Here is a 27,551-nt window from a genome sequence, read left to right as displayed (position 1 = left end):
AGATTCTTGCCTGCAACAGCATGTATGCATTGCAACCAGCAGTGTTGCACAAGGATCTTTGGATCAAGCCATATTGGATTTTGAGAAGGAATATCGCTCAGTGTTGGAGCATATAGTGTAAGATTTGTGTATGGAGCGTCCTTGATTAAATCCACAAAATCTCCAGTTAAAAGGATCTCATTTGCAAGACTGCTGCCTAAGGCCTGGTGCTGTCTACTGCTGGTCAGAATAGAAATGCCAGGCTGGATTAATGTTCTGACTCAGTAGAAGCCAGTTTCTTGTATTCTCTTGCATTCTCTTATAACAGTTCCTAATAATTTTATATATAAAAAGGATCTCTTTTCTGAGACTCCACTCTCAAGTAAATTCTCCCCCAAAGTAACTTCTGTTAGCTGAAATTCTAACCAGGTTTGCAACAGTGGGGCCCTCCTGACTTCAGTAGAGTTTTGCCAGCAAAGTATATTTAGGATTGCAGCCAGTGGACTCCAGCCTTGTGTATTTAATTGTTTACTGCAGTTACTTGATGTCTGACAGATTCATCCAGACAGTTATCATAAATCAGCTTCCTAAATGAAAATAATTGGTAAAATATGTTGTTTTACTACTGTTGCCTCTGTGGCTCATAGATGAATATTTGTTCTGGTATTGAAATAGCAACGATGTACAATGTAGGAACAATGTACACATGAAAGCTCAAGAAAGTAGAATTGTATTAGAAGCTAAAAATGATGATTGAAGCCCATTAAATGGAATTAATAGGTAAAAGTTAACTGCTGAAATCTGTACTGAATCCAGCATTTAAACTACATGAATGATTGAATTCGGGTTGCAACTGACATTGGAAGTAGTTTTAATCTCATGCCATTTTAAGGAAATCTTTCGAGCCAGAAGTGTCTTTGGAGTCAAAATTCTGGTATGTTCCATATATGGAACTAAATTGTACAATAAGTTTATCTCTTTTTAAAGCTTTCAGACTGTACTAGAGAGAAGCCTAGTAGCAAAAATGGTAGTAATGTGAGTTTCATCAAAATATTTTCTATCTCTGATGATGTATTAAATAGGTTATAATAATACTGACCAGAAGACTCTAAAATCAAAAATCGAAGGAAACTTTTGTTTAGTTAAATTTCAATTCCAAATTATATCTCCGTTAAAATGTATGTTTTCAATTTTGATTCAGTTATCATTCTTGGACATGATTATAAATTATTAAAATGTTATAGACTTTTAGGTGACTATTTTGGCTTGCTTCCTTTATTTTTCCTGTTTTAGGTGCAATACTGTATGCAAGATTTCCCCTCAGAATATTTATCTCCTTTTGAGATGGTATTGAGTACAGTGGTCCCTCGACTTACGAAGATAATCCGATCCGAACGCACGTTCGTAGGTCGGAATTTTCGTAAGTCGAAAAGCGCATCCACGGAGGTCCGGAACACTCGTAAGTCGAGGAAACCGCATCTAAAAATTCATAGGTCGAGGAAGCGCCATCTAAACCGGCAACGACTTCCGGTATTTTTTGTCGTTCGTATGTCGAAATCTTCGGATGTCGAGTGCTTCGTAAGTCGAGGGACCACTGTAGTGTGGACTCAGCAGATATAGCAGATTACAAATGATTTTAACTAATAAGCATCCAAGGTGTTTATTAAAATAAATCAGATGAAAACTATTAGAAAAATGAGTGAATCAGAAACATAAAAATGAAAATGAATATTTGTGTATTGTACATTGCTCTCCACCAAATAAATAGCTAGTGGACAGTACAATTCATAATCACAGCGAGTTCCAGTACCAGAAACTATTCCTTGATTTCCTGAGCCAGTATTACTCATAGACACAGGGAATAATATGAGAGTCAACCTGTTTGATTCATCATATGATTCATTGAGATCAGGATAAGCAGAAGAAGGGGATAGTGGGGAGATCTTGCAATTGATTGCTAGATACATTGCTGGTTTCCACCAGAATTGCTTGGAAATGTCTTTATTCCCAGGCTCTGCAGGTATCCCCATTTTCTAATGCTCTCAACCATGCAAAGAGCCTCTGTATCTGGACAAATGTTTGCAACATTCAGGAGGCTCCTTTTCTGAATTGAGATTAACCTCTCAAGTTGAACAAGAAATTGGATATATGAAGGAAGGAGAAAGCTGAGGAGGGAAAGGGTAAGCAGCAGAAGAGGTATAGAGGAAGGGGAAAAATCACGTCATGGACTGTCCAGGTGTACTGCAATTGATAATGCAATGCTGTACACATGTGGCAAGAGAGCACAATATCACTCTTTTAATATTTGAGGAACTCAAAATTACAGAAGAGAATCTGGAAGAAACAAGTTAATTGTGACATACGTACAGCGTAAGTTAGTATCAGTAATAATAGCAAATTGTCCTAATTGTTCCAACAGTTAAATTCAAAATCAAGTGTAATCCACAAGCAACAATCAAGTGTAATCCACTTAATCCTCTAGACTTTTATCCTCTCTGAACACATCATTTACTAATTTTAGTTACTTAAGCTAAAATATTATGGTGGCTAAAATAAATATGGTCAGATACATTTTATTATCTAACGGAATGCAAGTAGTCAGTGATTCTTTTAATGACATTTTGTTGTTGAATATCTAAAACACATCTAGATAAGATCTAGATCTGTAAAAATAGTGGCCACCTGTTGAGGGCTGACTTTCAATAGATCACAGGGAGGGAGCTGCTCCACTACATAATAAACCCTGACCCAGAATCAGGTCATCTACGAATGATTTAGTGCCAGGTTCCCTATGAACATTGGGGAAGTGGGTGCTAGATGGTGAACTATGCCTGGGTAGGGCAAAGCCAGAGGAAACTCTGGTGGAGGCAGAGAGTTAGAGACTTCATGAAGAATCCTCTTTGATTCCTGTGATGCTGGTTAGTTGTACTGTTTGGATGATGTACTATGATGTACTGGTTAGTTGTACTGTTTGGAAGAAGCCTTCCCATGCCCAGTTGGATGCTGGTCCCACACTCTGAAATTCAAACTAACCCTCTACTGATGTGCCAGGTTTTTCTGTTGAGTAAGGGGCAGGAGTGATTTTTGGTAAGCCACCTTCCCTCTCTAGCCACTTCTTCCTTCCAAATCTATGTCCCTGAGGGTTGGGGGACCATCAGGCAGATAGTTTTGGTGGACACAGATAACGTCAGAGGGAAGAGGAGATAGCTGGAAATAGCCCCTCTCACAACAGAAAATGGCATATTGGTGGAAGGTTAGTTTGGATGGCGGTCACTGAAACCAATTAGAAAATTATGCTGTTTTAAAATATTTCTCTTTTAGCTTTAAATGGTAAGAAAAACATTCATTTATGGAATTCTGTACACTTTTCTAACCACACTTCAAATTGAGTTAAAATAATAATCAAGGATAACAATAATTTTATAGGAATATTTATTTTGAGGAGAGAGTTAAAAATATTTGGTTACTGTTATTATTATTATTATTTATTTTCTGTTATGTTTCTTGTAGCTTGGAAATATTTCAACCATTACAACAGTGACAATAACAAAAATTGAATAACTGGTTTCATTGCATATGAGTTTTTATGGATTCAGATTTTTTAAAATAAAATACCTTTTTCATAACATGAGGATGGAAACACAGCTTAGATGTAGAGCATCTGCTTTGCATGCAGAAGGTTCCTGGTTCAATCCCTGGCATCCCCAGGTGGAGCTGAAAGACTTCTGCCTGAAACCTTGGAGAACCGCTATCAGTCAGTGTAGACAATCCTGAGCTAGATGGTACCAATGGTCTGACTCTGTATAAGGCAGCTTCCTATGTTGCTGCTACATACTATAATTAATTTCTTGCTACTTGATATTCATTCATTCATTCATTTATATACCACCTAATATAGAAATCTCTAGGCAGTGTACAGAATTAAAACATAATATAAAATATAAAACATTTAAAATTAATAAAAAGATAAAAATAATAAATAAAAACAAATTAAAATTTAAAAATCTTGGTTTCAGTTAAAAGCCTAGGAAAATAGGTACATCTTCAGGGTCCTCCTAAAAACAAATAGAGAAGAAGATGCTCTTATTTCAGCATGGAGCATGTTCTAAACCCCTGGGGTAGCCACAGAGAAGGCCTGGTCCCAAGTTGTCACCAAATGAGTTGGCGGCAACCATACCTGGACCTCTCCAGTTGATCTTAATAGGGGACAAGATTCGCTATGGAGAAGGTGCTCTCTTAAGTAGCCTAGACCTAAGCAGTTACGAGCTTTATAGGTAATAACCAGTACTTTGTATTTCGTTCAGAAACATATTGGCAGCCAGTGCAGTTCTTTTAGAATTGGTGTTATATGGTCCCTTCGGGTAAACCCAGAGACCAATCTGGCTGCCACATTCTGTACCAATTGTAGTTTCCGAACTACATACAAAGGCAGCCCCATGTAGAGTGCATTACAGTAGTCAAGCCTAGAGGTTACCAGCATATGTACCACCATTTTAAGGTTGTTTGTCTCCAGAAATTGATGAATTTGGCGCATCTGCAGAAGCTGATAAAAAGCACTCCTGGCCATAGCCTCAACCTGAGAAACCAGGGAGAGTTGGGGATCCAGGAACACTCCTAGACTACAAACCTGATCTTTTAGGGAAAGTGTAACCCCATCCAGATCAGGCAGGTCTAAACCATCTCTCAGATCCCGACCCCCTACAGACAGTATCTCCGTCTTGTTTGGATTCAACTTCAGCCTGTTGTCCCTCATCCAGCCCAATATCGCCTCCAGGCAGGCACAATGGGGTCATGCCATTTCTTGATGAAGTTGGTATGGAGAAATAGATCTGGGTGTCATCTGCATATTGACAGCATCCCAGTCCAAATTTCCCAACGATTTCTCTAAGCAATTCCATGTAGATGTTAAAAAACATTGGAGACAGTATGGAGCCTTGTAGAACACCACACTTTAGCTTTTGCTTTTCAGAGCAACAGTCCCCAAGTGACACCATCTGGAATCTGCCAGAGAAGTAGGAATGGAACCACTGTAGAACAGTGCCACCCAATCCTACCTCCTTCAAGCAACCTAGCAGGATACCATGGTCAATGGTATTGAAAGCTGCTGAGAGAACCAAAAGTATCACCAGAGTCACACTCCCTCTGTTGATCACCAATTGGATATCATCCATCAGGCCAAACAAGGCATTCTCAACCCCATAGCCCACCCGAAAGCCAGTCTGGAAAGGATCTAAATAATCTGTGTTCTCCAAAACTGCCTGGAGCTGAGAAGCAACCACTCACTCAGTCACCTTGCCCAACAAAGGAAGATTAGAGACAGGTCTGTAATTAGCTAACTCTGAGGGATCTGATGCAGGTTTCTTCAAGTAAGGTCTAATAATAGCAAGACAAGGAAGCATCCTGCCCTCCCTCAGAAGCATTTGTGATATTTACCGGACGTGCTCTAATAATATGACTGCCAGGTGAAATCAGCCAAGTTGGGCAAGGGTCAAGAGAACAGGTGGTGGGACGTACAGTCTGAAGCAGTTTGTCCACATCATCAGAAATAACAAACTGAAAATGATCCAGTTCAATCCTACTTGAGGAGTTGCTGGGCACCTCTACGATAGACTCTGCAGTAACTGTGGAGACTAGTTCAGTGCGAATACAAGATATTTTATCTGAAAAATGTGTTAAAAACATCACAGTGAATGACAGATGCTTCCAAGTTCAAATTTAAGGTGGAGAGGGCATGAACTAGCACCCTTACAACCCTAGACAACTCAGTTGGACGTGAATTTGCAGAACCAATGCGCGCAGAGAAGAACCACTTTTTGCAATCCGCACTGCCAGAGCATAGATTCTCAAATGAGCTCTGTGTTGCAATCTATCGAATTCATTCCAAGTCTTCCTCCACTTGTACTCTAGTTGTCTACCTTCTCACTTATAGACTACAGCCACCCCACCTCCCCGCCCACATCCTCTCACCTGCTCCACCCCTAAGTAACCCATTGGGAAGAGCTGGGACCAAACTGGGCCACTAGCCTCTCCCGGCGAGGTCTCCGTAATGCACACCAGGTCAGCATCTTCATCCAAGATCAAATCATGGATGATCTCAGACTTATTTTGGACTGACCTGGCATTACAAAGCAATAAGGTGAGGTTCTGTGGGTTGCAAGCACTGCTCTCCAAGGTCAAAGCGGTTGTAGGCCTGATTGAGGGAGAAACCACAAATTTAAAAAAAACACAATTTTGTGTGTGTGTGTGTGTGTCCTCCATTTTTGTCTTAACGAATGTTTTACTTTGTTTTTATTCTGTTGTAAACCGCCCAGAGACGTATGTTTTGGGCTGTATAAAAACGTTTTAATAAATAAAAATAAAATAAATAAATTACTAAATTCCCTTCCTCTATCGTGACCTGCTGATCTGTCAGCACCAAATCTTGATCAATTCTCCACCACGACTGAAATAGCTGCCCCAGAGATACCCCACCCCCGCCACCCCATCTCTGGATGACTCAAGACACATACCTACAACAGGCTCAGCTAATCACAGGGCAGCAACAAAATAACAGGAGGGTCCCTACCAAGGGTCTAAACAATGCAGTGGCCCCATCCCCAAAGGCTGCCACCATAAGTTGCAATGTAACACAATTTATGTTGTTCTGTAGGTAAACTAATCTTATGCAAAACATGCTCTTCCGCTTCTTATGTAGGATTTGAAATAGAAACAGTGGGTAAGACTGTCTGAAATTCTTCCTCAAATGATGTTATAAATGTATTGTTTTACTGTATACCCACAAATCTCACTTATGCTGCAGATATGCCAATTAAGTTGAAAAGCAGCAAAATTTAAAAATAAAATATTCCAACACTGAACCAACCAGTCTGGAAGATTATGGGCCTGATCTAGCTCCTCCCCTTGGCATTGGGCAAAGCAGTGCACATAATAGAGGAGGAGAGGATGCAGTGGATTGTTTCATAAGTTTTTGTTTTTTATATAGTCTGGTGCTAGAGGTAAATTGCAGAGGTGGGGTGGGGAATAAAACCATGTAAATATTTTTACAAGGCTGAAAGAAAACTTGCAGAATGTATTTCAGTCATGATTGAGCACACATGAATATGCCACATTATAGTCTGATGTTTTTCCATGTCATGTATTTTCACCTGACACAGTTCTGTAAGTGTGGTCCTAGCCAGGACTAAAATGGGAAAACACCTGGAAATAATACATACCCATTTCTAACTTCTTGGAGGAATGGTTGTGTGAAATCTAATACAAATAAATACATGTGGAAGGCATAGAACAGAACTATGTGCTCTAAATGTTTTTTTTTTTTTAAGTAACAATTGTTCTCACCTTCTGCAGTTGTGTGGCAAATGCAGAATAAATGCACTAGAATTCCTTTTAAAAAGCACAATGCATATTATATTCAAGAAGTTATAGTTAAGGGTAGTATTTATTCATTAGCACTTTTATGTAAGCAGTTCTGGACCATCTGTATTCAATCCTGCCTAAACGAACAACATATTCCTGTTGCACACCTTTTCTGAGTATCTTGAATGATTAAGAAGTCACTGGTTTTTTAGAACTGTAAACTTAATCCATCATTTAAACCATACTACTTATCCTGAGATGAAAAAGGTAAGAGGAAAAGGGTAAATCAATACAAGGTTGCCACCATTTTCCTGTTAAAGCCACTATACTTTGAACCAGTTGCACAATGCCCAGAAATTCAATAGGATAAGCTATTCCCATCAGTGCATCTACAAATGGGGATCTGTTGACTTTGTTCCTGTCATGTAGATGTTAAATGCACAGGAGGCCTGCTGGTGTTACAAATGTGGCCGCTCTAGTCAGCAATCCCCTGATGTTCACATGGTGTTGACTCCAGTCTTTTTATGTGTAAACAAATCAGAGGTTGAAGTGAATTAAAGAGTTGCTATTCCAGGATGACTGATCATACTTATAGGTTTTCACAGTGGGTTTTTTTTGTAGATTTACTGGTGGAACCACAATGGAAAGTGAATATCCTTGGTGGCAGTTTTGTATTTTTTCTGATTTTGTTAGTGTGAGGAAATTCTGCAGTATATCTGAGCTTCCTGAGCAGCAAAAGGTCAGTAAGAATGATCCTAACAGGGTGCAAGCCTGCAGAAAATTCATGTTCCCCAGCACCGTGCTATGAAATAGGGATGTTTTGCTTTCTTTGCCAATGCTGTGGGGCCTTTCCCACTTTTCTGTCGTGATTACGCGTGAGTTGAACGGGACCTGCATCCAGGGAGAGTAGGAAGGTAGTCTTCATCTGCTTAAGCTGATGGAAGCAACTATATTTCTGGTGATGGGAGTGGCTCTGCCTGGCCAAGAGAGAATAAGAGTGTCTGCACAAAGGTACTAAAAAGTACTCCTTGCTGACCATGCAGTAGGAAATCCTGTTGGCATTCACATTTTCTAGGAACTGGGAGTTCTTCTTAAGTATCAGTATTGCGAACATGTAAACAGTCCCATTGCAGGATAGTCTACCTGTGAGCACAATTCAAGGTTTATGTTTATGATTTCAGACTTTTGAGGACAGAATATCCTAGATCCAGGGCCAATTCACATAACCACTAGGGCGCATGTCTGTGGCAAGCTAGTAATCTGTACAGTTTGCCACAAACTGAGATTACTGGCATATTTACCTATGAAGAACGTTCTGCATACAAGCCAGCATGTTGATCAGATTGATGGTGAATAATTCAGACAACTTTACTATATATTAATTTGAATCAGAAGTTCAGGAAAAAAGTCAGCCTCATTTGAAAGGACACTGATATGAACTGGATCTTCTTCAATATCTCCATAAATATTCAAAAATTTCTCTGTGTGTGTGTGTGTGTGTAGATATATATATATATAGAGAGAGAGAGAGAGAGAATTAGTTTAGAGCATTTCAGTTAATTGTATTCAGTTATTCTGAACAACTTGCTTTTGCCTTCTTTCCCAGGAAGTGTGTAGAGAGCTTTGGTGCCTCAGCAAAAGTAACCGCTGTGTTACCAACAGTATTCCAGCAGCTGAAGGTACTCTTTGTCAGACTGGAAGTATTGAAAAAGGGGTGAGTTCAGATAACTCTTAATTCAAATTATTGTACAGTTATGTCTAGCCTGTGTAAGACCAAGAAACTTACACAAAACTGGAAAGAGATAACTGATAAATGCTTGTGTTAAGATTTCTAAAATGAAATGCTCAGATTTGGTCTACAAGTGACACTTCTGCAAAACAACAAGACCTGCTAACTTAATTTTAAAATACAATTTTTAGAAATGCGTAGGATTTTTCATTGTCACTGTGTTATCTCCGTATATGGAAATATGCCTGCTCAACCCACAGATAGAATAATCTAAGAAGTTCTAGACTCTAAATAAAAATGGGAGAAAGCAGAAGCATCTGCTCTTGAAACTGACATATCATTTTGCTAATGATATTTCTCATAATCCAGAGCAACCCATTCCTCTCCTCCAACATTCACAGTAGTTGGCCAAAATGCCAAATATACCCTTGTCACATTATTCTACAGCAGGATTTGCTGTTTTGGGGAGAGGATGATCCACAAGGCTCCAGCATTCCTCCAGATCTACCTAGCCTAGAACCTGAGGCTTATGTGGAGGGAACTGAGTTTCAGAGTACATCCATGAAACTGATTCTATGGATCTCAGAGAGTGCTTGCCCTTCTGGGTCACATTATAATCTGGATAGTGATCAGTGACAACCACAAAAGTGGGTTCTGCACCTGTGCAGACCAACTTTGGGATAGATTCTTTAGATCCTCAGTGCACCCCTCCCCCACCAAATTTGCATGCTCCACACCTGTTACTTTCAGCAATTGGGTGCCATTTCCCTCAGTTTCTTTCTGGCTGCCAATGCGATCTCTGCTTTGGTGTCTTCGGTTCCTCAGCAAGATTGTATTTTGGATTTACGTGTTCCTTCAATTATTGAATTGATCTTGGACTGGACTTTGACTATTCTTCTTCTAATTGTAAAGTATTTAGTTTGATTTTATGGACTCTTTGACTCGGAATGGTTTAAGGATTCTTCTTAGTGTTTTGGGGATTGGCTATGTTTGCATGGGTGGATATTTCATTATGGACTTTGGAAAGCTTACTGGATATTCTTTGATTTCTGGACATATTTATTCTACTTCCTCATGAGCAGGACTTCTCTCCCAGGGGAAACCACCTTTAAAAGGTGTACAGACTGCAGGGGCAAACTCCCATCTACGGATGGCAACAACCTCTGTTTGTTCTGTTTGGGAGAGGGGCATGCTGCGTCAAATTGTTCGGTCTGTTCTTCATTTTATAAACAGACCTTGAAAAATTGGGTGGCTTGCTTAAAAGTGGTTCTTCTAGAGGAAGCTCTGGCCTTGAGGAAGTTTTTTCCCTGATCTCCCTTGATTCCCACCTCGGTATTGAAGTTGAAGCCTGGGACTGCTCTACCTATGCGGTCTAAACCCCTGGTGCTAAGGCCGTCGACATTGGAGTCAACCTCGGTGTTTAATAAGCTGGAGTCGACATCAAGATATAAGGCTTCTCATCAAGAAAATGCGGAGGCTGAAACTTCAGATGCTCCACCTTCTAAAAAACACAAGGATAAATCTGTGAAGTCATCCCAACATCACGCAAAATCTGCTGAAATGACCCTCTCCCCTTTGGGGCTTCACACTGCTCTCCACCTTCGACAATGACCAGTCAAGATTGATCTCGCTTACCAACCCGATAGTGGCTACATCGGGGCTTTGACATCGAACCGTATCCTTATCTCTGGCTCCAATGCTGCATCAATCTCTATCAAAGTCTCGATGCCCATCGTCAGAGGCAAGGTCTACAGCGTCAATTTAGCATGTGACATCTCTGCTGGTGTTTGTTGTCAACTTTGATACCGAGGCTGAGATGTATGTGGACCCAAAGTCGACTCAGCATATTTTAGCCTTGTTGGAGTCTGGTGACAGCACTCCATTGGCAGGCACTTTTAAAGGCTTTCTAAGTCATGGACTGGATGTGGAAGACAAAGATGTTGTGGATGTAACCCATCCAGTCCCTAAAACACCGTCATTCTCTCCAATGCTCCAAGGCTATACAACACCTGTGCAAGAACTACGGCCTGTATGAGAATGGGGTGCTGCATCCACATATCCTTCACCTCCATATCCCTGGAGGACGATGTGGCTTTTAAGGTGTGGAAAGCGAAGCAGCTGGAGGCTCCACAGTTGGTACAATTGGCTACTCAGTCTCCCCTCCTCTACTTGTCATACAAGATATGGCTGTACAAACTGTTGTTCAACAAGTTGTGACTTCCCAACATGCTGATCCACACTTTCAGCATCAGCTGTGCAAGCTGGCATACTTCCACCTGTTACTACTTCTATGACATCGAAGTCTGTTACCTATGCAACTCAAACTTTAGTGACTAACCCTGCTCCCATTCGGGCTCTTCACTCTTATTTGTACTCAGACAATAATTCAACCAAAATCTATGGCTACACAGACTCGTGTGGTATTGGCCTCAATTACAACTCAGACTCATTCCTCACTTACTTCAGGCAAGGCTATGCAATCTTCAAAGTCTGGGACTTCCTCCAGATCTTTGGCAGCCTTAGACAGACAACACCAACTGCTGAAAATGAGTGCGTCTGGCACAGCACACACTCCAACTAAGGTGATTGGCACTAAATCTGAGGTCTGAGGAACCTGTTTCTTCTGATGACAACTATGGTTCTGTCTCTTTGGAGTCAGAATCTAATGGAAAGAATTCTGACCCAGATCAGAATGTACCTACCACTCCTTCCATTTCTCCAAATGAGGAGATGCGCTCCTACCACCACCAACTGATAGAGATGGCTTCGGTACTGGGTCTCGATCAACAGAAAACGATGGATTTGGATGACCCAGTTTATAATTTTATGAAGAAGACCTTGACAACTCAACCTGTATATGTTTCCATGCTTCCAGTAATAACCAAGGCTGCAAAATCAGCTTGGGAGGTACTAGTGATATTGACGCCCACCTCAAGAAGGTTAGAAACACTCTATAGGGTGCAAGAAGAGGATAATGAATATCTATTAAAGCACCCAATATCGAACTCTATTGTTATTGACTGTGCCTCTTCTTCTAAGGCAGGCCTGCTCAACTTCGGCCCTCCTGCAGATGTTGGCCTACAATTCCCATAATCCCTGGCTATTGGCTACTGTGGCTGGGGATTATGGGAACTGTAGTCCAAAAACAGCTGGGGGCCCAAGTTGAGCAGCCCTGTTCTAAGGGAAACAGGTGACATACTACACCAGCCGATAAAGAGGGCTGCAAATGGGACATTTTGAGGTGCCGAACATATGCTACGGCGAGCCTGTCAGTAAAAATAGCTAATTATATGGCCTGTTCATCCAAATATACACACACCTTGTGGGACAATCTTTTTGAGTTACGTGTAAAATTGTCCTCAGAAGAATTCCAAAAGAAATTTGAGGAGATGTTTGCTAAAGCGACTACAGCAACAAGGCAACAGCTAAGTAATGCCAAACATCTAGCAGAATCAGAATCCCGCACGCTCACATCTGTGATAGCGTTATGCTGGTATGCTTGGTTATGCTCCACCAGCCTTCATCAAGATATGAGAGACAGGGTGGAGGCGTTATCTTTCGATGGCAAAGTTCTGTACTGTGATGAAACAGACTCCACGATGGAGAAGTGGGAAAAATCTAAATATACAGCTAAAACTTTCACTTCCACGACTCAGCGGTACTCCAATACCAGATTCCATCCTTTCAGTCACTACCAAGGCAATTATTGTCAATCAGATCGGAAGGACTGTTGCCAGCCCTTCCAACTCTACAATAAAAAGCCTTACAACACCAAGAATAAAAGCAATCAAGCAGTACGTAATAAGGCTGCATAATCAACAAAGCAACACCTTTGATTGGTGTGCCAACCCAGCTACACGATTGATAATGTCTCCCTCTCTACTGACACATCCATCTGTCAGAGCCAGAAACACCATCTGCCTGGCCAGAGCCAGCAACAAGCATGGCGCCGCCTAACATCAGACTGGCGAGTCTTGAGGATTATTCAAACCGGATATGCAATAGAATTCCATACTCTACCAGTCTACATGGGGGTGAAGTACACTCCTACCTCAGAGACTCTGATGGAAGAAGTCAACACATTGCTGGAGAAAGGAGCAATATCTCCAGTGCAGCGGGCATACAGACACGGTGGATTTTACTCCTGTTACTTTCACATCCCAAAGTGAGACAATGGGATCCGATCAATAATGGACCTGCGGTGGTTCAACATGTATGTTGATGTGAAAAAGTTCCAAATGATAATATTGCAGGCAAACCTTCTGCTCCTACATGGGGAGGAGTTGATTGCAACATTGGACCTAAAGGATGCCTATTTTCACATCGGCATACAGGAGAATCAGAGGAAGTTCCTTCGATTCACAGTAGGACAAAAGATTTTTCAGTACAATGTCCTACCTTTTGGGCTGTCTGCAGCACCGAGAGTGTTTACGAAGTGTATGGCAGTGGTGGTTGTGTATCTTCAGACTCAAGGCCTAACCCTATTTCCATTCTTGGACAACTAGCTGATGACAGCAAAGTCAAAAGAACAGTTACTTTATCAGATCACCTATGTGGCAGATCTACTGCTAGATTTGGGCATCCAAATCAATTGTAAAAAGTCGCACTGAACTCTGGTGAGACGGCTGCAATACATAGAAACTGTGCTAGACATAGACCATCAAAGGGTGTTCTTGCCAAAAGAACATTACAAATGCCTAATTCAGCTGGTACACATATTCCAAACGGAACCACTTCAGTTGGGCGAGGACTGTTCAAGTACTTATGGCTTCATGTACTTTGACAGTACAATATGCTACTGCAGATGCGAAAACTGCATCTGTGGTATCTGTCCACATCCAGACTGAATGTGGTCAGCCAAAACATGTGGCTCACTGTCCCAGAACCTGTGCTCCAATCCCTAATTTGGTGGATGTGGAGATAACATCTTCTGCAAGGGATGCCATTCAAGATACCTATACCCACTCTGATGGTCATGATTGATGCCTCCCTACTGGGATGGGGGGCACACATGTTGGGCCTCAGGGTGCAAGGTCTATGGACTGCACAACAGCAGAAACATCACATACATTTCCTGGAACTGCTTGCGGTCTGTCTGGCCCTGAAGTCATTCCAAAACCAGTTGAGCAGGAAAGTAATTTAAATCCAATTGGACAATATGATAGTGATGGCTTACGTAAACAAACAGGGTGAGACAATGTCTTGGTCTCTGTGCCATTTGAGCCAGCACATATGGAACTGGTGTGTCATCCACAGAGTCCACATGGTGGCAATTCATATCAGGAGTGAGGACAACATTCTGGTGCTGAGCAGATCACAGATCCTGTAACAACAGCACGAATAGGAGTTGAACCCCCACTACCTGGACACAATATTCGCAATATGGGGCACCCCAGAGGTGGACCTGTTCACGACACAAGAGAACAAAAAATGTGTAAGTTATTGCTCAAGAGCAGGAGTGGGAAAGTGCACCAAGGGCAATGCTTTCCAGCACCTATGGTCAGAAAGTTTGTTTTACTTATATCCACCTTATCCACTGTTCAGCAGGGTGGTAGTAAAGGTGCTACAGGAAAGGACAAGATGCATAATGATAACACCATGGTGGCCAAGACAACCTTGGTTTCTGTGGCTACTCAGACTGTCTGGACAAAATCACAGACGTCTACCAATGCAACCTGATCTGCTCATTCAAGAGCAGGGCAAACTGCATCACCCCGATTTGAGCATGTTAAAACTCACATGGTTTGGAGGATAGGTTACTAGGCAAAATCCTATTGAACAACAATAACCTCTACCAGGAGAACCTATTCAGCTAAATGGAAAAGGTTTCATGCCTTTGCTGAATCCAAGCACTTTCGACCACAAAAGGCTACTATTCATGAGGTGCTACTTTACCTGACTAGCTTGAAACAAGCTGGACTAGTGAATGCTTCTATCAAGGTGCACCTGGCAGCAATATAATGTCATCATTCTTGGTGAGATGCAAAGACAATATTCTCTCATCCAACCTGTAAGAGGTTTCTGAAAGGTATAAACAACTTGTATCGACCAGTATGAAGACCTGTCAATAAATGGAGTCTATTGTTGGTCCTTTCTACCTTAACTGAGAAACCTTTTGAGCCTATGGCTACGACTTCTTTGAAACTGGTGATTCTAAGTTTTACCAGGATAAGGTAGTTAAGTGTTTCGACCCGGAGTTTTGCCAATTTTCACATGAATCAGAATGTTGTACTCCCAAATTTCTTCAGGGACCCAATGATGATGCTGGAATGTGTGATGCATAATCTAGATGTCAGATGCGCTCTGCTGTTCTACTTGAAACGGACATCCATACTCAGGAAAACTAAGAGACTTTTCATGTGTTACAAAGGCAAGACCAAGGGTTTGCCACCTTCAAGACAATGACTAGCTTACTGGCTAGTCAAGGTTATCTTCCTGGCCTTGCTGCAGAAAGCTGCAGAAAGTAGATCCCCTGTCTGCTGTCAAAGCCCATTCAACAAGGGCATATGCTGCTTCAGCAGCCCATCTCTCAGGCATTATGTTTAGAGACATTTGCATGACTGCCACTTGGGCCTCGGATCAAACGTTCATGAAATGCTACGTGCTGGACCTTTGTTTAGCTGTGGCAGCATCTTTTGGGCGGGTGGTGCTTAAATGGGCTTCAGTAGCTTGCTTCTCCCACTTCCAGCTAGGGAAAGTTCATGTCACCCACTTTTGTGGCTGTCACTGGATCACTATCCAGATGAATAGCTTGCTTACCTGTTAGATGATCTGTTAGTGATCCACTGACAGTAAGAAAACCTGCCCATCTGTCCCCGCTTCAGGAAGCAAGCATTAGGAAAGTATAAGTTGTTTGAAAAACTGGAAAAGTATGGCATTGTTGCCTTACAGAAACTGAGAGAAATGGCGCCGAACTGCTGAAAGTAACAGGTGCAGAGCACGCGCATTCGGCAGGGAAGAGGCGCATAGAGGAGCTAAAGAATCTTTCTTGAAGTTGGTCTGCGCAGGTGCAGAACCCACTTTTGTAACTGTCAGTGGATCACTACCAGATCATCTGTTACAGGTAAGCAATCTGTTTTTCCCCTATTACTAATATCTGTGGAGCCTTTAGGTACTCTGTGTTCCACTATTACAACATTAACATGCTCCTCTCCTATAGTCATATACTTACTATGATTATTCAATGCTGACACAACATGTTGTGGTCCAGCTACTGGGAACAAGGAGATGACTCTCATAATTCTACAGATTGCCACTCACCAGTTCCTGAAGGAACTTTGGCTCAAGCCTTCTTGGTGCTGCTGACCAAGTCAGCAGAAAACATATATAAGATGTTGGCTTTGAACACGATTTTGTTGTTTCACCGCGCTTGGTAGTAGATGCTGCTCAAACACAGTCATCTCCATATCGGTTTGTTTTTTTGTTGTTAGATTTTTATGCCACCTTTCATTAAAACAATCTCAAGGCAGTTTACAAAACATTTCAAACAATATAAACCTATAAAGCAGTTACACAATAAAAGTATTACAATGGAATATAAAAATACAAATCTAATTAAAACATACACAATGAGGCCATAAAATACAGAGCAACAACAACAAAAATGACACTCATATAAAAGCCTGGGTTAAAAGCCAAGATTTCACTTGCTTTCTAAAAACTGTGATGGAGACTGAGGAGCAGATGCCTGCCAGGATAGCACTTCAAAGTCTGGGGGCAATAACTGAGGAGGCCCTGTCCCACATGCATGCACAACAGTCAAGTCTCCCTCATTGTCGGCACGCGGAGCAGAGCCCCCTCAGATGACCTTGTCAAGCAGGCAGAAATCCTTGGGAGCAGGCAGTCTCTCAGATATCCAGGACCCAAACCGTTAAGCGCTTTAAAGTTCAAAACCAGCACTTTGAATTGGACCCAGAAACAAATTGGCAGACAATGTAGCTCTTTCAAAATGGGTGTAATATAATCCCAGCGGACAGCTCTGGATAAAATTCTAGCTGCTGCATTTTGCACTAGCTGCAGTTTCTGAATTTTCAGATCCTGCAGCAGCCCCACCTTGAGGGTCAGGGAGGGGGCATTGCAGTCATCTATCATGAGACCTTTTCCCTTTCAAGGTGCCCGGTTAGGCAATCTCAGAACTATGAGTATTTGTCCTTGAGGATGGGCCTCCAAGATAGGCTGGGGATTCGACCACCCCCTTTCACTTCAGTCTCCCTTCATGAGCTGGCAGGAGTGGTCTTGGAGGTGGCTTTGGGTTCTCCCGAGCTTCTTGTCTTGGGGGACTTTAACGTCCACACTGAAGCACCCTTTGTAGGAGCGGCTCAGGATTTCATGGCCTCCATTGCAACCTATCTCAGTTATTGCATCCATAATTATAAAAATAGCTTACACCAGGAACTCATGGGCTCTTAATAATTTTTAATGTGGGAAAAGATGGGTATCTGGACTGAAAATCTACCAGAGAATGATGAGAAGCTATGTCAGATATTTCTACATGGAAACTTCTCATTTGCCTAAATAGCAGCTACACATGTAGCAGATTTTGTGGGGTGTTTACTAGCAGCCAGAGCATACCTAGTGCTGGGTGGCAAGAGTGCCTGGCTGAGGGAGGATCCCTCAATGCACTGCATTCCTGGCGTGGTGCACTTCCTCCTCCAGCTCCCTGCTCTGCCCCTCGCTACAGCACAGATCATGTGTTGAGTGAGCAGCAGGGATGAGATCAGCAGGGAGATTGTGTGCGAGGGAGATAGACAGGAGCCTGCCTCCCTGTCAGCCTTCTGCCCCGCAGGCATTATTGGTCATGTGCACGACCTTAGTAGCTACAGTGAATGTGTAAAGACAAGGGGCTATTGCTTTCTCATATCTGAAGCTTTTTTGGAAAATTCTATATGTGGTCTGAGCCAGGGGTGTTCCCATATGTGCAATTATACCAAAAAACATTTGAACATCTGTCACAGGTAAGTAACCCTATTTCTCAAAAGCAGATTGAAACACGGAGAATATATTTCCTGTTCAGTTTTTTAGAATGTGATCTGGTTTCAGAATATGTTATTCAGCATTTTTATACTAGCTACTTAATAGAAGGATTGTTTTCCTACAGTGAGGGGATGAGAGAAGCTTTCTTTGCTGTTTCTCAACCAGGGAGAATGCAGAGTGGTATTTATGGAGCTACAACATTTCATTTACAGGCTAAAGGGGATGACTTTTGTACACAGGCAACCTTGAGCCTTCACTAAGGAGTTTCAGGTGGTCTGTGGCTCATTTAACTGATTTCTTAGCAGCCAAGATTCCTCCAGCTTGCATCAGTCACCTGCACTCCTTGTTTGCTTTCTGATCTTTTCTGACAGGTTTTTGTTTATTTCTTCTCTGTATCCCAGCTCATTTTGCTTTCTCTTAAAACTCTCTTCACCTCCTGGTTGATGTTCCTTTTGAAGAATGGAAAATGTGAATGCACTAGCATGCTGTGCCTAAAGACAGTTGACGCTAGCTGGAAACAGTGGCTAAGAATGGATTCAGATAACTATTTTTTTAACATGATTGCAGCTGTTGCTTACTTGTGCCTTTTGAAACTTCTGAAATATGTTCGATGTTATGGACACAGACACGCATAAAATGGTTCCAAAGAGAATCACATAAGACCAACATATCACATGTTAATCATCACACACACACACACACACACACACACACACACACACACACACACACACACACGTACGTTTTGTGAATCCTCCTGAAGAAGAATCTTCATGGGCCAATATTTCCATTATTAATTTGCTATGTCTGTCAAATAATTTGGAGCCTATAAGATACTGGAACTGTCTTAGGGATACTCATAAGGACTTCTACAGCAGCTCTGTTGATGGACTGGTTATATTTTAGAATAGGCAGGCCTTAATAATTAACACAGCTGCTTCCATGCATCCTGTTCAACCATTTCTCGGACAGGACCTGAGATGAACAAAGCTGAAGGGAAGACAAGATAGACTACAAATTATGGTTGAGTCTTGTTGATGCATAGGGTTTTAGTTTTAGTTTTAAAGAAACTTAAATTGCTGTGGGGACAGTAGTAAATGAAACTTTTCTGATGCCACTGTATATGTATGCTGCCCTTTAATTCAGCTATTCCAAGGCCTCATGAATCTGAGCTGTCTCTCCTAGTCTGATTTAATTTACATACCGAATTGATGATATGTGGCTCTACTTCAGGTCAGCTCATTTCAACATAGAGTCAGAGTTCCACATATTACAGATTAGTCTTGGTTTATATATCTGTTTGGTTTAATTTGAATCATTCTTGCATGAGTCAAACGTAATCAGGCCATGTGAGTGGTGGCCACTGGTGTTCTAGACTCACAGACATCTTGTCTGGTGAAACCACAATGGGAAGAGTGAGATTCTTTGCTAAGATTCCTGATGCATTCTTCAGGAAGGGAAAATACTGGCTAATCTCATTCATTTATTTGGGCCAGCTAAAAATATAACCTAGTGATGGAATCATCAAGTGGTTCTCATTTTCTTTCCATTGTTCACTCTTTTTTATTGATATCGTTAAAGGAGTTGTTGCTTTACACCCTCAGTCACACCTTGAATATCAGCCACTTAGCCAGGTAATATCAGACAAATAATATGTACTACATCTGGATACTTTTCCCTAGGTGTAATAATAAGTCTACATTTGCGTTTTGGCTGGTTCTTGTGATGGTAAACTGGGCAGGACAAGTGTCCTACCAGTTTTGGGATCTGTGTTTGCTCCCAATTTTTGGTCATCTGTCATCAAAACCTTGGTTTTCTTTTGGCAAGGGAAGTGATCATGTAAGAGTCAGGCATGAACTCTGATGCTGCCAATTTACTTGGCATATTATCAAGGGTGGAAGAAACACCAGTGAAGCCTGAACTGAAAATGCAGGTGGAGTCTCCTACACAATCACATCACCCTCCTCCTACCTAAGTTTTTGCTGACAGACCAAAAACTGGGAGTATACAAAGCTCCCAAAGCTGGGTATGGCAGTCGTCCTACCCAGTTTACCATTGTGAGAAACAGCCAAGCTGTTTCTCAGAGATCCATAGAGGCAATTATAATCTGCTGGTCTGGGGTTAGCATTTGATAATCATTGATCATGAACTAAAAATTGTTGCAGTCTAATTACAACTAGTAAAACTTACATACATGAAAATGTTTGTTTAAATGTTTCAGTTTCTACCTTCTGGTGCAAGCAATTTCACTTCTCTTGCTTATTTAAATGACATTGAAAGACATTCTGACTCACAAAGCATGTGTGCAGCAAACAAAGTATGTGTGCATTAAAGCAGTGTAGGCACTCATGTGAGGGGGGGTTGTTGATTTTTCCTTCTGAAGGTCTCTATGAGCCCATATACACACACCCCAAATATGTCCCTGAGGGCTGAACAACTCTCAGGGACGTGTGTGTGTCATAGAGCACTTCAGAAGGGAGACTAGAGAAGACACTCCCCCCCCCTCGCACAAGACACTTCTATAACAGATAAATCTACCAAACTTAAATCTCAGCACTGCTGGAAAGAAGAGAGAAAAAGCTGTATTAAAGCAACAGTGAGAAAATGCACCAAACTTCAAAATGATTCTCTCCCCACCCCCACTCCCAATAGGGACCAGTGCAATTTATCTTATTATTGCAATCCAAATGTTTCTTGTGGCAAGTATTTCTGGTGTACTTGATTAAGCCTGAGGTCCTCAGTTGGATCTTCAATCTAAAATTCAGTCTTGTGGCATTTCTAGTAACTACTCACCGAACAGAAGTAACAAAAGCCTAATGTTCTGATATTGTTTATCAAGTTGTGATGTGTCTGAGTTTCTGTGTCTGAATATAATTACTGGTATATGAAAATGTATAATACTTCTATTTTAACATGGGCTTTAGTTGTCCTTCAATTGAGCATTAGCCTATATAATAGCCTCCAAAGGGATGTTGGTGGCAGACTTCAGGAACAATCTAAGAAGTAGCAACTTTGCTGAAGGCCATGCTGCCTCTCTTTTTAGCACAAATGTCAATTAGTTTTAGAGGAAAGACTTGCTAAAAGTTCTTCTATCAACTTAATTTCTTTTTAACTACTGCTTGGAGTAATATATAGTATTGCTTCTTAATTTTTTAGTAACAGAACTTATGAAGAACATTTTGTGTTCATATGAAGAACTTTTGTCTGAAAGTCTGTCCCTGCTTTTACAAGTGCTAATGGTTGGATTAAAGTACCGTATTTTACAGACTATAAGACGCTACGGACTATAAGACGCACCTTAATTTTAATCCAGTTTTTCAGAGTTTTAACATATTAAACTGTTAAAACATATAAGACGCACCTGAATTTTGGCGGATATTTTTCGAGGAAAAAAGTGAGTCTTATAGTCCATAAAATACGGTAATCAACATAGCTTGCTTATGTCAATAAAACATATGAGTTGAGAATTTTCTGTGCCTGAAACAAGAGGAAGAGGTGGGATCAGGTGGGGGGAGAATAAGATCAGACACAAGAGTGGGTTGAAAAAGGCCATAACTTTATTGCTTAGAGCTTCCATGAATTTGATGTCATCCTGGCATGGGCACTCTGATGCACTTATGATTAATCTGCCCAGCATGCTTGCTGGATGGCTCAAGAGAGACAATGGTTTATGACAACAGATGAGTGAGCTATTTAAGCTGACCACCACAACTGAAATTGGTCTGTGACTGTCACTAGTCCCTGTGGTCAAAACACCAAGATTCATTAAGAAGGGGTTTCCATGGATGTTTGAGTGGAGCCCACTCCTACTTACTTTTGCTGACTATTTTCCTACCAATGCTCAAGTGCCAGTTGTAACAGTGGGAATCTGAGAACAAACCACCATGGCCAGCTGCAGTATATCCTGTTCTGGACTGAACTGGGGTATTTTAGGTAAGGATGCAGGAGCACCACCAATCTTGGACACCTCTAAGGGCTAGAGATATGGGGTGGGTTTTGTTGTTGTTTGTTTGTTTAAATGGGATTAAACAAAATTCAATTTTGTTTGAAAAATGTTCTGGAAAATTCTCCCATGCAAATTTTCCTCTCATTTACATATAATTTGTATTGATTTCCCCTCATTTTTATTTTACTGTATAAATTTTCCTGATGCCCTAAATAGATTATGATCTGATTTGGCATATCATAAGAACAGCCCTACTGGATCATTTGACCTATTTGTATAGAAAAAACCACCTCCACCATATTAATTTCCCATATGGTATCTCAAGAGTTTTTCGAGTAGCCAGGTAGTTAAACTGAAATATTTTATGAGAGGAGATCAATAAAGACACTTCATGTGCTTTAACGGTCATACTGAAACAAATTCAGAATTTATATGCGATTTTAAAAAAAATTGGAATATTCAATAAATCTATAAAACATATGTACCTTCTCGCACATTTCTAGGTATAATGACCTGAAAAACATTAATTATAACTTTGAAATTATTTCATTGACATCAATTCATTGCCACTATTGAATTTTACAGTGCTGGACATCCGGACCAGCATTGTGCACATGCAGCAGAGTGAATTCCAGACTATCACTTGAGTGGGGGAATAGGTGATTTTAGGCAATCTTCCCTACTCTCTGAAGCCCACTGTGTGACACCAAAATATGTGTTTGTGGGCGATGCACCCTCAAGGACATAGTTTGGTGATGTACAGGGGGGCTTTAGAGGGAATGGAAGATTGCCAAAAGTCACCCCTTCCCTCACTCAAGCAACAGCACAGCGAGCGTCTGGATATCACACTGCTGCATATGAAAAATGCTAGTCTGGATGTCAGGCTATAAAATTTTAGAAATGGAAAAATTTCCACCAGAAAAATAAAGTATGGGAAATTTTTCTGGAAAACTTTGCACCCTACACTCTGGTCAAAACTTGAGTTAGCATCAAGCAGGATCACATTAGGTATGGTAACATTAATAGGATGTTGTTCCAGCAAAGGCTGCTACCTCTTAGAAAGTGACTTGCCCTAAACCATTCCCTAGAGAAGGATTGATTTCTTAAAGGGCCCTTGCCCAGTTTCATAAATGTTGGCTTAGGGGTTGCTAGGGGTTTTCTGGTAGGTCTGCATAGGACTTCTCTTAGTTACAGGATGAGAAGGATCAATTTCTTAAAGGGCTCTTGCCCAGTTTCGTAAATGTTGGCTCCAGTGTTGCTAGCGGGTTTCTGGTAGGTCCTCATAGGACTCCTCTTAGTTACAATGTTTTAGTTAATTAACCATTAGCTTTAATAGATTGATTGATGGTCTCTCAGACCTGATCATGTCCAGACCTGCTAAGTTTCTGTAATGCTGAAGCCTCTGGTGTTCATGAAAAAGCATCCATACAAATTGAGACATATTCACATGCTTATGCTAAGACTGAACTAAAAGTTATCTTGAGGAACTCAGCTCAAATGTTGGGGTTCATAGGTGGTCTGGGAGGAAGAGTCTCCCAAAATTTCCTGACTCTCCCCAGGCCGCCAACACCATCTTTTTCATTATGCTGGCATCAGCAACACTTGTAGAATTCTGGTAGCAACTTCCAAGTTTTTCTTCTCTCCCCTCCCCACAAGAGTCCCTATAGTGAAAACAGAAACCATGCTGCATTATTTCTTTAGAATGAAAACCTATACACACGTACACACATACCAAATTAGTCCTCTTTCATTCCCTCCTACAGATGGGGCAGCAGAAAAGCTTGTCACAATTTTGTCTCCTACCCCATTCTTTCCCAAGTCATTTTGCTTATCTTCCTCATTTGCTGCTATGGGACAGGTTAAAGTACTGTTTGCTTTATGGAAGGGCACAATGCTCCTTGCTGCTAACATAAAGCCAGACTTGGATGAATTCCCATCCATGTGTAGTGGAGCCAGGAGGAAATGAAGGAAGGACTTGCTTGCTTCAGAGATACATTTGGCAGTCACCTGGGATAGGGCCTTTTCAGTAGTGACACCACACTCCCTACAAAGTTTTGATGTACTCCAAAAATTACTTCTTTTCACCATTAGGTGGAACTCTTTCATTTTCAACAAGCTTGTTGATTTTGCAGCCTATTTTATCTATTTTTGACACATTATTTAATTATGTGATTTAATTAATGTATTGTTTTATTGTATTTTTATAATTTTCTGAACTTCTGCATTGCTTTTAGTATGCAAATAGAAAAATACTCTTGAAGATGGGACCATAGCCAAGCCATCCCTAGGTGTGTGTGGGGCTGGGGGGAAATTGGCATGTGTGGGGCATCCTTAACATTTCATATGATTACAGAATCATACTGACTGATGACAAAGAGTGAGTTTGTTTGGACATGTCCAACCAGTTTGGACATATAGTGCCTTTGTAAGGAAAAAAGTTAAAAGCACAACACATACCCCTTGCTTCACAGTTCTCACAGACATTCTGGATTGCAAACCAACTTGAGCATACATAGGCTGTTAATAGTTAGCTCCAATTTCACTATGTGTGAAGTACTCTGTGGATAGAGAAAACTCTTTCTGGCAGCTTTACTGCAGTAGGGAAAATCATTAAAAATCAATTAATTAACCAATCCACTTAATATTAAATACACAGAGCTCTCCCACCCTGCCCTACATCTGTGCTCAATATCAAAGCCCTATGCCAAGCCATTCCAGAAGATCTAAAGGGTAGGGCAAAAAGGAGGGGGTGCTTTACCCTTTTTTATGAAGGCAAAGAGCAGATTCCTCCACAGGTCTGTGGAGCAGGGGATGGACCTCACTTCTGGAAGTTTTTGTAATTTTCTACCATGAAACAAGCCATTTAAAGGACGTTCTTTATATTTTTAGAAAAAATTCAAATAATTATTAAAAACCAGAGATTGTCCAATCCACTTCAAATTAAATATACAGAGGTCCCCCCACCCACCCACATTCTGCCCAATGCTTGTGCCTGATATCAAAGCCTATAGCAAGCCATTCCATAAATATACAAGGAGGGAGGAATAACCACAAAAGGGAAATCCCATACCTTCCATTGCTGGCTCTGTGGAGGAGAAAGGTACAGGGCAGGGGCAAGGCAGAGACTGTGCACAGCACTCTGGTGGGCAGCCAGTGCTGGTCACTGCCTCCTTTCTTATATGCTGCCTAGAGGCAGTCTGACGGCTCCCCCCCCCCACTGGAGAGCTTCAGGGAAGCCAGCAGAGAGAGCTCAGGAAGCCCCGCCCACCCACCAAACAGCTGACAGTTGGGTGGTGGAGAGTGAGCTGTAGCCTCCCTCAACCTGTGGGAGAGCATTTCATTAGCAGGCAAGCCTCCCCATCCTGGCCAGCCCTATGCTGCCAGTGCATGGAGCACAGAGGAGGCATCTCAGAACCTATGCCAGCTGCAGGGCAGCGAGGCAGGTGCTGGGCCTGCAGGAACACAGGGCTGGGGGTGATCACCCTGGTTGCCTTGTACTAAGGACAGCCCTGGCCAACATGCAGTCGCAGAGTATATGCTTTGCATGCAGAAGATCCCAGGTTCAATCCTTGGCATCGCCAGGAAGGGCTGGGAAAGACATGAAAAAAGGGCATGAAAACCTGGAAAAGCCACTTCCAGTCAGTGTAGACAATACAGAGCTAGATGGATTAATTCAGCAGAAGGCAGTTTCCTGTGTTCCTTTGTTCCAATGCTATCCCTTCAGAGTAAGATATATCCCCTTAATCAGGGATTAAAGTTTAATAGCTAGAAAATGCTTTGATTCATGGCACAGTTAATCAGTTAGATGATACTCTATAGATACTCTTGACTATAATGCCCACTTTTGTCATTAACTTGAACTTCACATAAATGAGAGCCAAGCTATGCATGACATGGGACTTGCATGAATAGAAACCCTGACTTATTTTCTTGTCAAAAAAAACAGTCACAGTGGTGGGGGGTGGGGGTTGATCTGCACTGGTGTCATGGGGGAGGGGTTTTAACCCTATGCCCCTAAACTGATTTTCTGATACAAATCCCCCCCCCCAAAAAAACCTGCTATTGGTCATGGAGGAGGAAATACAATTTTTTCTCTCTGTAGCTAATACCTTTGGGGGAGCATTTGCATTGGGGGATTGGTGCAGGGCAAAGTCAGACCCCCAGTGCACTGTAGCCCCAATCCAAATAAGCCATTGCCCTACAGATTCTTTTTGAACAAGAAACAAGTAGGGATGTACAGAACCGTTCTCAGTCAGAATGTTCTGACTGTGAACTGGGCCGTTACAAGTGTTCCAATCTTGGAACAGAACGCCCTTCAAATGACTGTTCCAAGCTCAGAACACTCAGAATGTCTGATCACCATTTTGGAATCCAAAATGGCACTCTTCTGGCCTATGCACCCATGCAACAGCCATTTGTGTGGTCAGCACCATCATGCAAATGGCCACCATGTGTATGAAGAGGCCAGAACAATGCCATTTTGGATTCCAAAATGATGCTTGGAACATTTCGCCAGAACGGGCTCAACTAGTTGTTCCGAAGAACAGTTCATGGATCTTGCGTTCCGTTATAAGATCCATTTTATGCCTATATTTAGAAACAAGACATCAGGAGCACCAGTCACAAAACTCCCATGTCATGTTTAGTTTGGTCCCAAGTTTTGATGTTAAATAATAGGTAAAACTTCAGCACCCACACTTCTTTTTTGTTCAGTGCTTTCTCCATAAGCAGAAAGATTTAAACAGTTACCTCCGGACTTCTCATTACGCTCCATGACTGAGTACTACCATGTCACCTGAAAGGTAGGGAAATGCTCTCTCTGACTTACTAGAAGATATATGCTTAGTTTGAATGATGAAGTAAACTATATTCTTATATATCCTGTCATTGCTGCATAAATATTGCCAGTAGCTTTGAGAGCCTCTCACTAAATGAAAATGTTGCATCCCTTCCTCCACTATTTCCTAGACTCTAACACTAACAACCAAGTGTATTTGCTAAGCCAGCACAAAATCCAAAATTGACTTTAGGTCCTGGAAAGAGCTAAGCACAGTAGATGAAGAAATGCAAGCTATTTTAAGAGGGCACTGAAACCAAGGTTTCCTGTTGAATTTCTGAATCTTCAGGATTGAAATAAAGTGTTTTCTGTCCATATCTATCACTTTCTAGTATACCTGGTGAACCTGTCTTGTGTAGCATTGCCAGAGCACTTACAAGTAAAGGGAGGAACCCTGCCTGCCTTTAAAAAATGGGGGGTGGCAAGAGGAGGTGGTGGCAGCAGCATAGCTCCTCCAAACTGGTTCTCGTGCTCCTGTGTGGCCCAATTCCCGCCTCTGCATATGCGCAGAAGCCATTTGTGGTGCCGTTTGTGTACTGGAGTGCCAGTCTGGAGTTCAAGGAATTGCACTGCTGCCTCCAACTACGAGGTGGCCTCTCACTGCCCCCCATGAGGAGATTTTTCAAAGGCAGGCAGGGTTCTTCCCTATGCTTGTAAAGGGTAATCTTCACTGGATTCTCCTTTACAGGCATGCCCTTCGAACCACCAAACCAATTCCATTAGAACCAAAG

General features: G+C 41.7%; 1 protein-coding gene across 7 annotated transcripts in view; it reads left to right on the top strand.

The window, feature by feature from the left end:
* ADAMTS6 (ADAM metallopeptidase with thrombospondin type 1 motif 6) overlaps positions 1–27,551 on the top strand; it is a 307,359-nt gene that overhangs the window by 173,933 nt on the left and 105,875 nt on the right. For all 7 annotated transcript variants that reach the window (XM_053298693.1, XM_053298688.1, XM_053298689.1 and 4 more), the window contains one exon: positions 8,942–9,049. In XM_053298693.1, the coding sequence (XP_053154668.1) occupies positions 8,942–9,049 (108 nt within the window). The remainder of the gene's footprint in view (positions 1–8,941; positions 9,050–27,551) is intronic.

The sequence above is a fragment of the Hemicordylus capensis genome, chromosome 2, assembly GCF_027244095.1.
Source record: "Hemicordylus capensis ecotype Gifberg chromosome 2, rHemCap1.1.pri, whole genome shotgun sequence".
Classification (NCBI taxonomy): domain Eukaryota; kingdom Metazoa; phylum Chordata; class Lepidosauria; order Squamata; family Cordylidae; genus Hemicordylus; species Hemicordylus capensis.
Note: the sequence above shows the minus strand (reverse complement) of the source record. Positions and strands in the feature narration are given on the sequence as shown.